We start from the raw sequence: 16,020 nt of genomic DNA on the forward strand, positions 1-16,020 counted from the left end.
ATGTTATTTTATCTGATAAAAAAGGTGAAAGCAAAACCTGATTGCAACACTTACATTTTAAATGTCTACACATTACTGATATTTAGTAATGCTTTTATTCTTGCATCAGCATATGTTGTGCATGCAAACATACTCTATATCATTAATTGAGGTTATAATTATAAGTGGTCCCTTTGTTACCTTTAACACTGCCTCATCATCCAGACTAACATGTTAAACAAAACAAACAATCGTGGGGTTCGGTTTAAGGGTGGCTGCTTTAGACTTGCATAAAAAAATCACAGAAATTGAGATATTCCACAAATACCATCCCAGACAGCAACATAGTGTCGGCCCAGATCCGGCCCACATCTGGTACACTTGGATTCCACACGGTCCAGAACTGTGCCGGATCTGGGCCGACACTATTTTGCTGTCTGGGGCATGTTGTCTTCACCAGCCCACTTCTCACGATAAACCGGGCTACCAGATGGCAAAACTGCTGCTCAGACGTCCAACGACATTCTGAAGTGTTGTACCCTTTGAGCCAACTCTTTGGCAATGTCCTGTGCCTCCTGGACAGCCAGTTTGTCAGGGAAGTTCACAGCTGCCTTCTTGGTCACTATGGCCAGTTGCTTGAGATAGGCACACAGCTGAGTGCTCATAGACAACATTTCCCGGTTGCCTTCTCGATTTTTCTCTTCACTACACAGAGTGTTCACAAGTCTTTGGCCTACCATAATAATCAGCTTGCTGTGGGAGATGAATTTTTCAGGGGGCTGGCCATCATTCAGACTACTTCTAAACACGCTGATGGCCTTCTGAATGGCTCCAAAATATAGCCGGCAGTGATCAGAGATGCAAGGCTTCCTGGAGGGTTGGAGTGGACTGGAGGTTGTGCTAACGGGTTGTGGTTTAGAAACCTGTTGAAGACACAAAAAATAATGAAATTGTTTAGAAAGTCCAAATCAATATAAGTTTTTGAACACAATACTGGGAGCTGTACTGGGAGGGTCACACGTTTTTACCTGTTTTTTCAAGTTATCACCGTTTTTCTTTTTAAAGCTGCTCTTTGCTGGTTTTGGTTGTTGGTCAAACTCTATCTTTGTCTGTTGAAAAGCAATAACATTGGTTAAAATATTTAGGTAAACAATATTATTGTTCATGTCTTATAATTTATTCAATGTTATACTATATTCACAACTTTGGGGTCAGTAAGTTTACTTTTTTTTAGGAATGCATTCATTTGATCAAAAGCACAAAATTTCTATTTCAAATAATGTTGAGCAGCAAATCAGCATATTAGAATGATTTCAGAAGGATCATGTGACACTGAAGACTGGAGTAATGATGCTGAAAATTCAGCTTTGCCATCACAGGAATAAATTACATTAAAAAAAAATAAATAAAATAAAATAATATATATATATATATCACAATATTACTGTTTTTGCTGTATTATTGATCAAATAAATGCAGCCTTGGTGAGCATAAGAGAATTCTTTCAAAAACATTTAAAAAAAATTACCCTCTCTATCAATATATACAAATGATATTGATTTATGGTAAAATGTACTTTACATACAAAAATGTAATCATTAGTTGTTGTAGCAGGGATGCAAGATATATCAGCACCATATCAGCAGATATTACAGATTTAAAATAATAATAATTTATCACGCATGTAGATGACCCTTGCTGTCATTAATGCAAGTCAAATCTCAAAACGAATATCCATTTTTCATACTGTACATTGCAATGTTGTGATGCTTAAATTCACTTGTAGCATTTACAATTATTGATTTATTAGTTTTTAGCATTTTATTTCTAATTTATTTCATTTATTTATATTTAATATTTTATTTAAAAACTTTTTAAAATCATCCATTTATTGGTTATAGGCCATAACATGCAAATAATTATGGGCTTATCGGTATGGATCCAAAATTTAGAGTAACAGCATTTTTATTATTAATATAACTCATTAACTCAATTAATGTTAATAAGAGTAGCCTGTAGTGTGATTTGCTTACCTGAAGTTGCACATAGTCACTCTCATCTATTCCTGAGTCTACCATTGGTTCACGTTTACTTCTCCATTTAGATGAGCCTACATCCTCCACCATGTCTGGTTCCTTAGTCGGCACTCTGAAAAGAAGCTTTCCATTTGCGATCAGGATGGACACCAGTCTCTTCACATCCTCTGGTACGGTCCGAGCCACCATAACAAACCGCTCCAGGTGGTCAGGCGTCTGGGAATGGCCGGCATCCTGAACTAGCTTATCCAGCAGCCAGCCCAGATCTCGTAGAGTGCTTGCTGCCTGCTGAAGGATCAAGCCTGAGTCTTCGACGATGGAGAGCTGCTTCAGGAGCCTGGTCTGGAGGTTAGAGTCTGTCAGCCGCTGCGCATTCCCTCTGACATCCAAGGCGAAGTTCAAGAAGCAATTGACGGAGTCAGTCACGTCTTCGGCAGCCGTGCGGATCTTATGGAGGTGTTGTTCCAGGTGCTCTTTGCTCCTCCACTGGCTGCTGACGAACAGCATAAGCTTGGGCACGGATTGGCACACCACTTCCTGCAGCTCAAGCAACCTGTTGCCAGCTTCCTCCTGTGAAAGCGTGACCTCACGCAAGGGCTCGGGTTCCGGAGAACTCAGCATGAAGGAGTCGCAAGAGCTCCTGGAAGAACTGGAAGCCGTGGAGGAAGTGGACACCGTTGAGCTCCTCTGGTGATCTTTGTTATTTTCATTGTCCATTCTAATCATCCCTTCCACAGGCTGCCTGGACATTGTCCTGTCTCTTGAGGGCCAATGTTGAAGTTGGTCATCCATGAGTCCAGGTTTACCCCTGTAGTCAAGGGGTTCGTGGCTCTTAAAAGAGTCCACTTCAGGAAGGCTTTGATGTTTGGGTAACACTACAGGGGTCTCTTTTTGTATAAGGCTAGGTGGGACATCATAGATATATGAATTTGTTGATTTCTCAGTGTCTGTACAAGATTGCACCACGGCATTGCTCGGTTTGGGGATGTCATAGAGGGGCTGGACGACACCGTGATTCCTTTTAGGCCAATTGTGTGTTGGCAAAGTGTCATAAAGAGGCTTGTTTGAATTAATAGTTTTGGGTGGCATGGTTCCGAAATAACCAGGTTCACATCCTTGTTTTTGTGGGAAGAGAGGCACATCATAAATCCATTCAGAATTAGAGGGTTTCGGCATGTTAATAAAACCACATGGAGGCTTTTGAATATCCTCACTGATGGAGGGTACTGGGATGTCATAATTGGGGTCTTGGGACACTAATGGGTGTATAGTGGCGACCTAAAATAGAAGCAAAAGTATTGAAGTTTTCAGTTAGAAATGGTTCTGAAATTTCACAAATTGATTTGTTTCAGCATTAGGGTTACATCAGTGAAGACTTCTTGAATGTTTTTAATGTGTTTTTATGTGTTACTGTACAGGGTTTACCACGCCTACTTTTTTCTTGGCTGCAGTCGGGCATCTTGCATTTTGTAGCATTTCATAACTTTTATGAAACTCTGTGCTTGACGTCAGTAATGTTTCCCTTTCCAAAGGCTGCCGAGTAGATGGCTTCAAAAGACAAGTTACACAGTTTATGAAGTTCAATTTTATCAATATTATTTTGCAGAGTATTTCTAAAGCTGACCATCACTGTCTCTATGAACTTTTGATTGTATAACCAAAAATTACTAGTGTGAAGGTTTTCAAACTTTTCAATTGGGACCCCCAAATAAAAGCACTTTAAATAAAAATCCAAAATCAAATAACTGGTTTGATATTGTCACTATACTAATGTGAAAACAAAACAAATAATTAATTAAAAAAAATACAATACATCTCTTTTTTTTTACCTGCTATCAATATTAGATGTATGAACCTGAGGAAATTTTATTTTTTAAATTAAAACGAAATATTGTACAATAAATTGTGCAAAAAGCAGAATTAAACATTAAAAATGTTTTCTGTAATTTTAAATCAGATTTCTAACTATATAATTTCTACATTTTTATTTATTTCTGCATTTCACCCTACAAAAAACCCTGGACTAGTGAACAGATTTAAAAAGAAAACCTCAAGAGGACTTACTGTGAACAAGGAGGGTTTTCTCACCGGGCTTGGGACATCATATATTTCTATACCAGTTCTGGGATGAGCAGTTAGAGCCTGAAAAGAGCAAAAATGTATGTCTAGTCACAAAACTAACTCAGCAAACAAACAATTCAATACTCTGTGGAGGTGGCAACACGTGGCCCGCTTCTTACTGCGAGACGGGATCCTTGAAAGTGCTGTGCACTTTACTGTATTTGTGGCCTGTAACCCAGTTTTCTAATTAAAGCCATGTTATAAGCTGCAATACTTCTCTCCCTGAAGCAGGAGGGGAAGTGGGCAACATGTGCACCCAGTTACCTCACCTATTACACAGTAACTTGCACAGACACTTCTCTCTCTCTTTCTTTCTGTCTTTCTCTCTTCCCCTCTCTCATTCTTTCTCTGGGGTCCTCAGCCCTAGATTTTCTGGTTGCAGTTAGTGGTGTCTGAAATCTGTCTTTGCTGCTCTTTTATGAGCTCATAAAGCCCCTGTGCTACATACCTGTCCCCGCAGAGAGAGGCCCCTGGTCCCCATCTGTAAACTCTTTGCCAGCAGGGGTTTCCGAGACCTTGCTTGTTGTTTGCCTCAGTTCAATGTATACTAAATTATCGAAATATTCAGATCTGTCTTTTATACAACAGTTCTATAAACAAAGTTAATATTGAGTAACTTACATTTTTGAAAAATGTCAGTGTCTTTTTTTCAGCGAAGTTGCAACCGTCTCTGAGACACACTTCAATAGTACTGTTTCATTACATGAATCAGTGTTTTAGAATGAAATCCTTTGAATGAATTATGAATTTATTCTGGTCTTGGACGAATCATTGTTTTTGAATGAATCGGTTGGGTGAATAAATCAATGACTCGCTCATAAAGATAGTGGCTGCATCTGAAATAGCATACGACTGTATGAGTATGTACTTCTTTTGAATAAGTAAACACTTTGTGACTGTTGAAAAATATGTTCTATATAATATGAATATGTGTAGTATAAATGTAATCTGGGTGTCCTATAGACCTTACTGTATATAGCTCCGCCCCTTTTAAGAGCTGCGCTCGTTGTGTTCTGTCTTCCGGTTTGTATTTCCACAGAACAGATTTATGAATGAACCGCTAGTTTTAAAATCTTCCTGGTCTACTGGCATTTGTTATGACATCCGATTTCAAACATCTTTCCCTAACTCTAAAATAAGTAAATCCACTTCACCAGCTAATTAGCCTACTCTTTGACAGCGATGCCATAGAAATATACAGGGCTACCGCAAAAATGGAAGTTCAAAGACAATGGCTGCACGCTTGTTCTGGTCCATAAAGTCTATTCATTCGTCATGTTGTCATTGTCATGTGACCTACCCGCATCATTTGCGTTACTTCCCTGTCATTCACAAATCATCTCTCGTGGCCTCATGGCCTCAATACTGTGAATTTAAGAAGTTCCAGTGCTGTTGGGCCAATCAAATTCAAACCCAGGAACTAACTATTGCATAAAACATAAGCATGACCCAGTAATAGAAAAGGTGCTGTTGATCCAATGAGAGACTTACTTTATGTGGAGACCTGGTTACTTCTGGATCCTCTTGTGCCGTGGGCTTATCTGGTGAAGGGTTGGCTTGATGGGGCACTTTATATATTGTATTCATATCTTCATAAACTGAATTCTCCGGTGGCTTGGTAGCATTTGGAGTTTGATAGATGTTCTGATGGCTATGGTTGCTCAAGAAGTCTCTCTGTGCACTTGATTTCGTATAAAGTTTCTCAGCCTCTGCTGGGGAAAGAGGAGCCAGGCGGTTCGCCGGTGCAAGGCCCTGACGTCCATGAAGAGAACACTTCCACCAACCGATGCTCCCCGCATTTTTCCCTAGCACTATGATGATGTCACCCTTGCGAAAAGCCAGCTCATCTTCAGTTTCGGCTGTGTTGTCATAGAGAGCTCTGGCATACAGGGTCTGAAGGAAACAGAAGATATGAGAGATTAGTCCCTTATGACAAGTTCTGGTCAGACGAAGACACGTAATGACAATGACACACAATGAAGAAGCACCACGGCTGGCAGTGCTCTCTTGAAATTGGCTTTGAATAAACAATGGCCTCGTGTGACAAGGATAATGGGCCAATGCGTAACTAGGCACGACTTTGTAGCCCTGCTGAAAGAATCCATGTGATCCTTGTTCCCTAGTTATCCTCTGACGCTTTGTTCAGATAGGCAGCACAAATCCAACACAAATATATTTTTCTTTGCCAAAATACTTTTTTCTTTGCCTTATTGCAATATTATACTACCAGTATCAGTATCATCTTGATAAAATGCTTTTGTTATGTCTATAAATTAAAAAAAAAATTAAAAGAAATTAATGCTTTTATTATGCAAGGACACATAAAAATGTATCAAAAGTGACAGTAAAGACATTTAATGTTACAGAAAATTCCGATTTCAAATACATGCTAAACCTTTCAATTCATCAAATAATTCTAAAAAATGGTATATGTTTCCACAAACATTGTATAAGCAACTGTTTTCAACATTGATAATAATAAGAAACGTATCTTGAGCAGCAAATCAGCACATTATAATGATTTCTGAAGGAACATGTGACACTAAAGACACAGGTAGAGTAAGGATGCATAATATTTAGCTTGGCCATCACAGGAATAAATTACATTGGAAGATATATTCAAATAGAAAATTTTTTAAAATTGCAATAATATTTCATAATATCACTGTTTTACTGTATTATTGATCAAATAAATACAGCCTTGATGAGCATAAGAGACTTATAGTTTTCCTAATAAGACAGGTGTATGGATGAAAAGCCTTTCTCATGCTTGGTTTGCACTTCCTACAACAATTGTCTTTAGAAAAAAGGAAACATCTTCCACACACTTCCTTATATGTCTACATTTTAAAATCCCAAAAATACAACATTTGGGTTTCTGGTCTAGACTGTTTATCGGTGGGAAACAGGTTGGACAATGAATCCATTCAAATCATTTTTAGCATAAATACGAGACTGTAAATTCAATAGCGTTTCCAGAGTTTGATACTCACGTATTTCAGATGTCTGTACAGTAATTTATAAATAGGCCCTCAGACACAAACACAAACACCTGCACCTGCAAATCATACAGTAAACAAGATATTTGATGTGTGTGACATCTGGAGAGCCACTCGCTCAGCTCACATCAACACACACACGCTTGTAGTATGTGCACACGTCTCTTTAAACCCCGTCCCATGTGCTCACAAATTCCTCAGCAGCAACAGTGCACATTCTTGAAATGAACATCACGTCCCATACAGCACTGGAGCACATTATGGAGGAATACCTTGAATGAACACAGGCTGTTACACAACTATCTATCAGTCACTCAGCTTTATTATCAGTGACATAAAACAAATCAAATCCGATTAAATTATAACAGTTTAAATGTTCAGGTTAGATTTCAACTACTTTTTCATCATTCGGGAAATGTAAGGTCATTCAAAGCGTGCAGTATTGTCTGACACACACACACACACACACACACACATATATTATATATAAATAAAGGACAACCTTTAGAATTGTATGGTTTAACGAATCAAAAGAACATAATAAAAATCATCTGGTTGTTTGCAGGTCTTAAAATGAGGTAAATACAACCTCAGATGAACAACAACACTTGACAAATTTTCCGTGTCATTATTTATTTAACAAAAATAACGTCAAAATGGAAAAGCAATGGGTGACAAACTAAGTATGCCCTATGATTCAATAGCTTGTAAAGCCACTTTTAGCTGCAATACGTTGAAGTAATTGCTTTCAGTATGACAGTATCAGTCTCTCACATCATTCTTGGGGAATTTTGGCTCGGTTCATTGAGGTTTGTGGGCACTTGTTTATGCACAGCTCTCTTAAGGTCCCCGCATTTCAGTCGGGTTGAGGTCTGGACTTTGTCTAGGCCAGTGCAACATCTTGATTCTTTTCTTTTTCAGCCATTCTGTTGTAGATTTGCTGGTGTTCTTGTGATCATTGTTCTGTTGCATGGCACAATTTCGGCCAAGCTTTAGCTGTCGGACACTAGAAACATTTGACTCTAGATTAGAATACTTTGGTATACATTGGTCGACTCAATGACTGCAAGATACCCAGGTCCTGTGGCTACAAAACAAGCCAAAAATCATAAGCCCTCCATTAGCATGATGGAGGTGTTTGTGCTAATATGCTGTGTTTAGTTTTCGGTTCGCCTAACTTGTCGTTGTGTATTATGGCCAAACATCTCCACTTTGGTCTCGTCTGTCCAAAGGACATTGTCCCAGAAGTCAACTTTGCAAACCTAAGACGTGCTGCCATGTTCTTTTTAGAGAGAAGAGGCTTTCCTGGCAACTCTTCCAAACATGCCATACTTGTCCCATCTTTTTCTAATTGTACTGCCATGAACTTGAACATGAACTGCAGTCTGAGGTGTAGTTCTTGGGTGTTCTACCATTACTCTGAGCATTGCACGGTTTGACCCTGGGGTGAATTTGCTGGGACGTCCACTCTTGGGAAGATTGGCAACTGTCGTGAATGTTTTCCACTTGTGAATAACCTTCCTTACTGTGGAATAATGGACTTCAAATTGTTTGGAAATGGTCATATAACCCTTCTCAGATTGACGGCAGCAACAATTGCTTCTATAAGATCATTATGTCTTTCCTCCTTGGCTCCAGACCAACAAACTTCCAAAACCTCTGCTTTTATAGAGGTGATCACACATGCTGATGATCAATTAATAAGCATTGATGTAAGCATTGATGGACTTCAAAACATAAACGGCCATTCACTGCCATTATAAAGCTTGGAAGAGCCAGGAAATGTTTTAATATAACTCTGATTGTATTCATCTGAAAGAAGAATGTCATATACACCTAGGATGACTTGAGGGTGAGTAAATCAAGGGGTAATTTTCATTTTTGGGTGAACTAACCCAAACTGACACGGTGTAATATGTTATGTGTTGTTGTTCATCTGAGGTTGTATTTACCTCATTTTAAGAGCTGCTGTCATCCAGATGATTTTCTATTATGTCCTGATACGCAAAACCATAGATTTCAATAGGGTGTCCTTTCTTTTTCACATGATATAATCATATATTTTTATTTTATAAATTGTAATTAGAAATATAAAAAAATATTATATTCTATTTTATATTACTTTAATTCTATTTTTATTATTACATTTAATCTAATCCTTTTAATTCACTTTTTTTTAATAAGAAACAAGTGAAAATCATTTGCAGGTGCTGTAAACAGATCTCGTATTAACGCTATAATAACGCTTCAAAATATAACCGCCACCCTAATATCACTTCTAAATATAACCGCTAAAATAAATAGCTGTCTGCAGAAATAGGTGACTACCTCCTCTTCATTGCAATGTACATGTATGTGTAGCTGATGTTCAGTTCCCCCACTCCACACACACACACACGCACACAGCAGCCTTCCTTCCTCAAACCTCCACTCCCTGCTGATAAGAGGCAGACACAAGCACTGCCTTAAATGGCTCATGAACGGACCCTCAGTGACAAAGCCTCTATTCAGCTCACATGGATGACAAACTGAGCACCTGTTCCGCTCACAAACCCTACATCGACTGCAACATAGGCTCTGGTTAACGCACGCTGACCACAACAAACCGCAGGCCCTCCTACTCTGAGCCACACAGACCAAAGCACAATAAGGCTTGTGCCAGAATGCTTTGTGTGTGCATGGGAACTTAGCTGCAAATGAGAACGAAACTCAAAGTTGCACTCAACATACTTTAAAGTAGTTATGTGGTTTTGCCAGCATTCAAAATAAGATATGTATTTCTTGTGGTTATGTGTGTCATCTATATATCTTCATGAGCGCATTGATACTGATATAAAACTGATAGAGAATGTGTTCATTTTGATCACAGTTGGTTGTTGTATTAGTGCTAATAGCACAACAGAAAAATAGCAGGGGTTTCAGAACATCTACCAAAAATCTTTGTTTTATTTGCAACTTTGAAAATTCATTTTTAAAGGAGTAAGTCATCCGTAGTTTGGGAGGATAGATATGCATACGTAGATGCCACATTCGACCGCTCCACACATGTCGATGCGTCCGCCATCTTGGAACGGACAACATTTCAGATGCTCGTCAAACAGTAAAAATCAATGAGATTTCCAAGATGCCACAATATCACACAGCCTCTGGTTGTAAAAACCACTGAGATTTTAAATTCCTGAAGAAATAGCCTTTCGGTTTGTGTTTTTATATATATATTAACTCAATATTACAGGTTTTTAAACTATGGTAACTTTTTAATGTCATGTTAGCTAACGCCTTTGTCTTGTACTGTGTAAGTTTGGCAAAATTCTCTGCTTAAATCTATTGTAGCCTAGTAAATTGATATTTATACAAGCATATAACTACGGTTGCAGACGCACAATCAATTTGCTCTCGAGTGTTCACCGACCGGCTTTGACCCTGGCAGACGTATAGCACTTACATATAGAGGCCCATAGAAACAGCAGCTAACGAGGGATCTATGTAGGTGTGTATATCTTGTTAAATTATTGTTCTGTTTGTGTTTGAGCATCTTGACCTGCCTGACATAGAAACACTGGCTCAACCAATGGAGTGATTGTGGGGCGGGGCTATCCGTTTGCCCAGCCAATGGATGACTGGGAGATTGTTCAAGAAAAGCATTATTTTTGCCATTATGTTTTGTGATGCTAATAGCACGAAAATTATTTATTTATTCATACTTAACATAATTCGGAAAAAAATAAATATATATATAGCTTTGAACATTGTTCTCAATGTTTCCTACAGCGAAGTAGTAGATTTTTGTGCTCAAATACTGTGCTGAAATGGTGTGGCTGTTTATTAAATTTGCCCCTGGTGTGTATGAAAGTACACGTCTTAAAAGGGAAGATTGCTGAGTGTGTACATTTCTAAGTTTGTGTTTGGAGTATGCGCGTGTGTACAGTGGGAAAGGAGGTCAAATTCAGATGGGATTCCTGCACACGCCTGCTTGTGCGGATCAGACTCAGACAGCTGGCCTCAGCTCTCAAGAAGCAGCTGTCTCTCTCCTTCATGTCTCACACCCTCTCTCTCGACACGTCTTGTTCTCCTGTGAGATGAAAACTGCTATACCATGCTGTGCTGTAACATATTGATAATATCTATATTTGTAGGTTTTGAACAGTATTTGTTGCACAATTTACTGGAAAACTTGATTTTGATTGGTTAATCGGAGCTATATTTTTCTAAAATGACTTGGGCTGGGTGATAAAGCTAAAAATACATATCTTTTTTTTTTTTTACCTTTTTGATGACAAACTTATATATATATATATATATATATATATATATATATATATATATATATATATATATTTTTTTTTTTTTTTTTTTTTTTTTTTTTTTTTTTTTAAAGAAATTAGGAAATTTATAATGTTGTTGTAAAAGACATCTATGTAAAATAATTACTATTCAAGAACAATTATCACAGTTTCCACAAAAACATTTAGCAGCACAACTTTTTCAACATTAATGATAAGAAGTTTTACTAGAGCACCAAATCAGCATATTAAAATGATTTCTGAAGGATCATGTGACACTGAAGACTGGAGTAATGATTTTGAAAATTCATCTTTGCTTCACAGGAAAAAAAAAATGTTTTAAATATATTAAAATAGAAGATTATTCAATTGTAATAATATTTCTCAATTTTACTGTTTTTACTGTATTTCGGATCAAATAAATGCAGCCTGGAATAAGAGACTTCTTTCAAAAATATTCTTTCCAAACTTAGGGAATATCTCATTATTTCTGTATGAATGAATATGTCATATCCATTCAATTACTTAGTTGGTAACTAGCTGTGCAAGCTAAAATAATGTGATGATGATCACCCTGTTGAGTTTATTGACTTGCTGACTACATTATATCTTACTTATTACGTTAGGCTCCTCCCACAATGACCAAAACTCAGAATGAAATTGAGATTCATTACTCAAGAGAACTACATACATTCCTTTGAACAAGACGCTTCTGCAATTTCGAAGTAATCTTAAGTGTACGCTTCAACAGAAGTGCGATTCTGTGAAATGTGATGTATGTGAAAATGGCTTCCCATTTACTTTAACCTCTCAACCCATGAGGGTGAAGGGTGGAAAACCTCAGTGTCAAACCAGCACTTCACAGCAGATGATTAGGTACAAGACAACAATGCTAGCTGTGCATGGAATGACGCATCCACAGACGTCAGATCTTTTCATCTTTACAACTTCCTAATGCAATATCCATTAACTCTTTAACTGTGAAAAACAAAAGATGATATTTTAAAGAAAATTTTAACCAGTTGTGTCCATACAATGAAAGTCAGTGGGGTCCAAACAACAATGGACCGCATTGACTTTCATTACATGGATAAAACCACGCAGAAACATTTTTCACCTTTCATGTTTCAAAGAAGAAAAAAGTGAACTTTGTCTTTAATTACACACATATTTGAGTCTGCTGTTGATTAGACAAAGTGGTCCATATTTCAGAAGACTATTTTCTCTAGGCTTGACAGGATTGCTTTACAGTAAATATTTGCGCACACAGGGTCACTGGCACAGGCAATGAGAGTGTGTCTCTTCACAGGGACAGGAAGCTGGCTGGTTAAGTTGAAATATTAGACTTTCCCACACAATGTAGGGCATCTGAGATGTGCTTCATGCAAATTGTCCAGTCAAGAAAAATTCCACTTGCTTTCCAAGCAACGTTTTTTAAAAGAAATTACGACATTACAAAAGATATCTATTATAATGACTGTTCAAAAAAATATAGCACGGTTTCCACAAAAATACAAGCAGAAAAACTGTTTTCAAAATTGATAAGAAATTTTACTTGAGCACAAAATCAGCATATTAAAATGATCTCTGAAGGATCATGTGACACTGAAGACTGGATTAATGATGCTGCTTCTCCGAGGATTTAGTCCACTAAACTCCGTCCCTTTCTTGCATTCAGATCTGCTTCCATCCAATCAAAAAGATGATTGAACCATTTTTACAACTTAAAAAATATTTAACCGTAAATGAGAGTGCTACCGTAAACTTAGTTTAGGTTAGTGATATCTGGATAGGCCATGGTAAGGCATTGATAAGAAATAAGTCAGTGAACATGAACCCCCCACTCTTTGTATCTATAAATCGTCTGTTTTGCTATTTCCTGTCTCACAACAATGATGATATCATATTCAAACCTCTTGTTTCTCAGAGACGTCTTCCTGGGACCCATCGATTCACATGACTCTTATTTATTTATTTTTCCAGGGAGGATATAGGAGCTAATAATGACTGACTGATGTTTAGATATGAGTTTCCATGTGAGTGAGTGAAATCATCACTATCAGTCACACTAGCTTAAAGTTCCCCTTTTGTAAATTTGAGTGTTTTGAAATTGATGCATCACAGGAAATGTCATACATCTACACAATTCAATGATTAGACGATTCAACATAAAGATAAACAGCAGATTACCCCAGTCGTGATTATGATATATTGTAAATAAAGGGTCAGGTTTGATGAGGACTGATGAGTGGACAATTTTGAAGTTTTGTTTTCGTTTTTAGAAGACAATTTCCTGACCCTCCATGTCTTCTGCTTTTTTATGCATACATGTTGTCACCAAATTTTGGCGTCTTTCTATAGCTGAGGCAACATCAAGCTTAAGTCACCAAGCGTTTGCAGATCCATTTCCCCAAATTCCCCGAGTGAGTTTTAGTTGTTTAGCCAGTGCTATTTCTGTTCTTGTGTTAAATTTAGACATAAATGTGAACATGCATGACAAATGAAGAATTATAGAACTTATAGAATTATAAGTTCTATCTTATGGTATTTTATTTTAAATAGTGTAAGTACAACATGCAAAAAGTAACCTAATAATATGCTGATTAAACTATTTTTATTGAAAAGGAAGTCTTCGTTTAAAGTCCCCCTGAAGTCAATCATTTTATCCCTTAAAACTCATCCTTGATCACCAAAATTACATATTTAAATGTTTTTTTCTGTGAAAAACAAATTATTCATGCCTTAAAATAGCTTGAATGTAACTACACCCTTGCTTCATTTAGCATACCTGGAACAATGAATATGCAAATTAGCCCCGCCTCCACTCACGTCAGCTCAGAGATTCACTCGGTTAACTTACTGAGGTAACGTTAAATGCTGCACAAATGGTATCGCTCTTTACAACGTCGGACACACAATGGTAATTAAAATGATTAGCCTTTTGCTTGACTATGTTATCAAACAGCTAATAGTGAGTTGCTAATGTAATGTTACATGAACCATGTTTCCGTTAGTCAGACCCGCTTTGAACAACTCAGAACGTCAGTGGTGAAAGGCATATAGTTCATCGTAATATAGGCTACATCATACACGCGCTATTATTGCAAGCCTAAATCCACCCGATTTTTGCTAAAATCCTGCTGGCACGTACGTGATCGGTTTCAAGGTAGTTTGTGACGTAAGAAACGCCCGCGCTTTCAAACCGCGTTTTTAAAACAGTCTTTAGAATAGATCACTGCAGTTTTTAAGAGAAAATACACAGCAATGGTGTTGACATGAATTTGCACATGGTTTGTCTTAAAGCATATTAAAAACACCACATAGACACAAACAACATTAAAAACTTGATTTTCACCACAGGGGGAGTTTTGGTACTAGTTTTGGTTGAAGGAAATCAAGTTTCCACAAATAATTTAGGGTCATAACCATTTGATAAAGGACCTATCTATAAGATATAGCCTAGATTGCGTAAAGAATACAACATTTTAATATTTTAATCTCTTGTTGGTTGTGAGTGTCAGACTCTGTGGGTGTGATTTTGAAACACATTGTTGTCACTCCACATCGCAGATGAGTAAAATACACTAAATAAGGAAGAGCGCAAAATTGGCCAAAAGGTCAAATGAGGGAGAAACTTTAACTTTAACAACCATTAAAGTAGTCTTGGTAAGAATTTTGTGTTACACTTTATTTTAAGGTGTCATTGTTAAAGTGTAATTATATATTTAAGTACTGTGTAATATTAATTAACAACATGTAGCCTACTTACTGTAGGATTAGGATTTGGTTGAGGGTTATTTGAATGTAATTATGCATAATTATTACTATGGTAAGTACATGTTATTATGCAACAAGGACACTGTAAAAAAGTGTTACCGAATTTTTTCGTTTGACTTATTCAGCAAAGATTCATTAAATTGCTCAAAAGTGACAGAGAAGACATTTATAATATTACAAAATATTTCTATTTCAAATAAATGCAGTTTTTTTCAGCATTCTATTCATCAAGGAATTCTTAAAAAAAAACAAACAAAAAAAAAAAAAATCGCGGTTCCCACAAAAATGTGAAGCAGCAGCACAACTGTTTTCGACTGAAAATAATAAGAAATGTTTCTTAAAAGCACCAAATCAGCATATTAGAGTGATTTCTGAAGGATCACGTGACACTGAAGACTGGAATAATGATGCTGAAAATTCAGGAATAAATTACATTTTAAAATGTATTAAAATTGTAAAAAATATTACACGTATGAAGGAGTGAACCGCAGCTGGGGTTGGAAGTGACAAATAAAGACCAGCAGTCCAACACAAAGCTCTTCACCAAAAACAGCATCAGATAAAGTAAAAATTTAGTAAATTTGCTATTTTCTACCTACAACTGAAGTTTCATCCCCCATCAAACCTGTAACCTCTCCAACTTAACTCGACCCTATTTTCAAAAGAAGAGAGGATGTTAACGACAGCCATAAAGTGCCATTCTCTTCCTTTCACTCTCAGGGTTAGCGGCATCACGTTACACGGCACCCTCTGCACATTTGGGGGTCTATATATGAGGCTCAGAGCGGTGAGGGCAAGGGTTACTGGCTGACACCACATCTGAAC

General features: G+C 37.3%; 2 protein-coding genes across 2 annotated transcripts in view; one reads left to right on the forward strand and one right to left on the reverse strand.

Moving 5' to 3' along the window:
- Nucleotides 1-16,020, forward strand: part of alpl (alkaline phosphatase, biomineralization associated) — a 343,644-nt gene that overhangs the window by 214,928 nt on the left and 112,696 nt on the right. The window lies entirely within an intron of this gene.
- Nucleotides 486-16,020, reverse strand: part of cass4 (Cas scaffold protein family member 4) — a gene marked incomplete at its 3' end in the record, with an annotated part of 15,950 nt that continues 415 nt past the window's right edge. Inside the window, exons 2-7 of the mRNA XM_079857432.1 lie at nucleotides 5,628-6,029; nucleotides 4,080-4,157; nucleotides 3,450-3,563; nucleotides 2,013-3,293; nucleotides 1,008-1,088; nucleotides 486-902 (exon numbers count right to left, since the gene is read on the reverse strand). Of these exons, the coding sequence (XP_079713558.1) occupies nucleotides 486-902; nucleotides 1,008-1,088; nucleotides 2,013-3,293; nucleotides 3,450-3,563; nucleotides 4,080-4,157; nucleotides 5,628-6,029 (2,373 nt within the window). The remainder of the gene's footprint in view (nucleotides 903-1,007; nucleotides 1,089-2,012; nucleotides 3,294-3,449; nucleotides 3,564-4,079; nucleotides 4,158-5,627; nucleotides 6,030-16,020) is intronic.

This window comes from Squalius cephalus (genome assembly GCF_949319135.1).
Source record: "Squalius cephalus genome assembly, chromosome: 22".
Lineage (NCBI taxonomy): Eukaryota > Metazoa > Chordata > Actinopteri > Cypriniformes > Leuciscidae > Squalius > Squalius cephalus.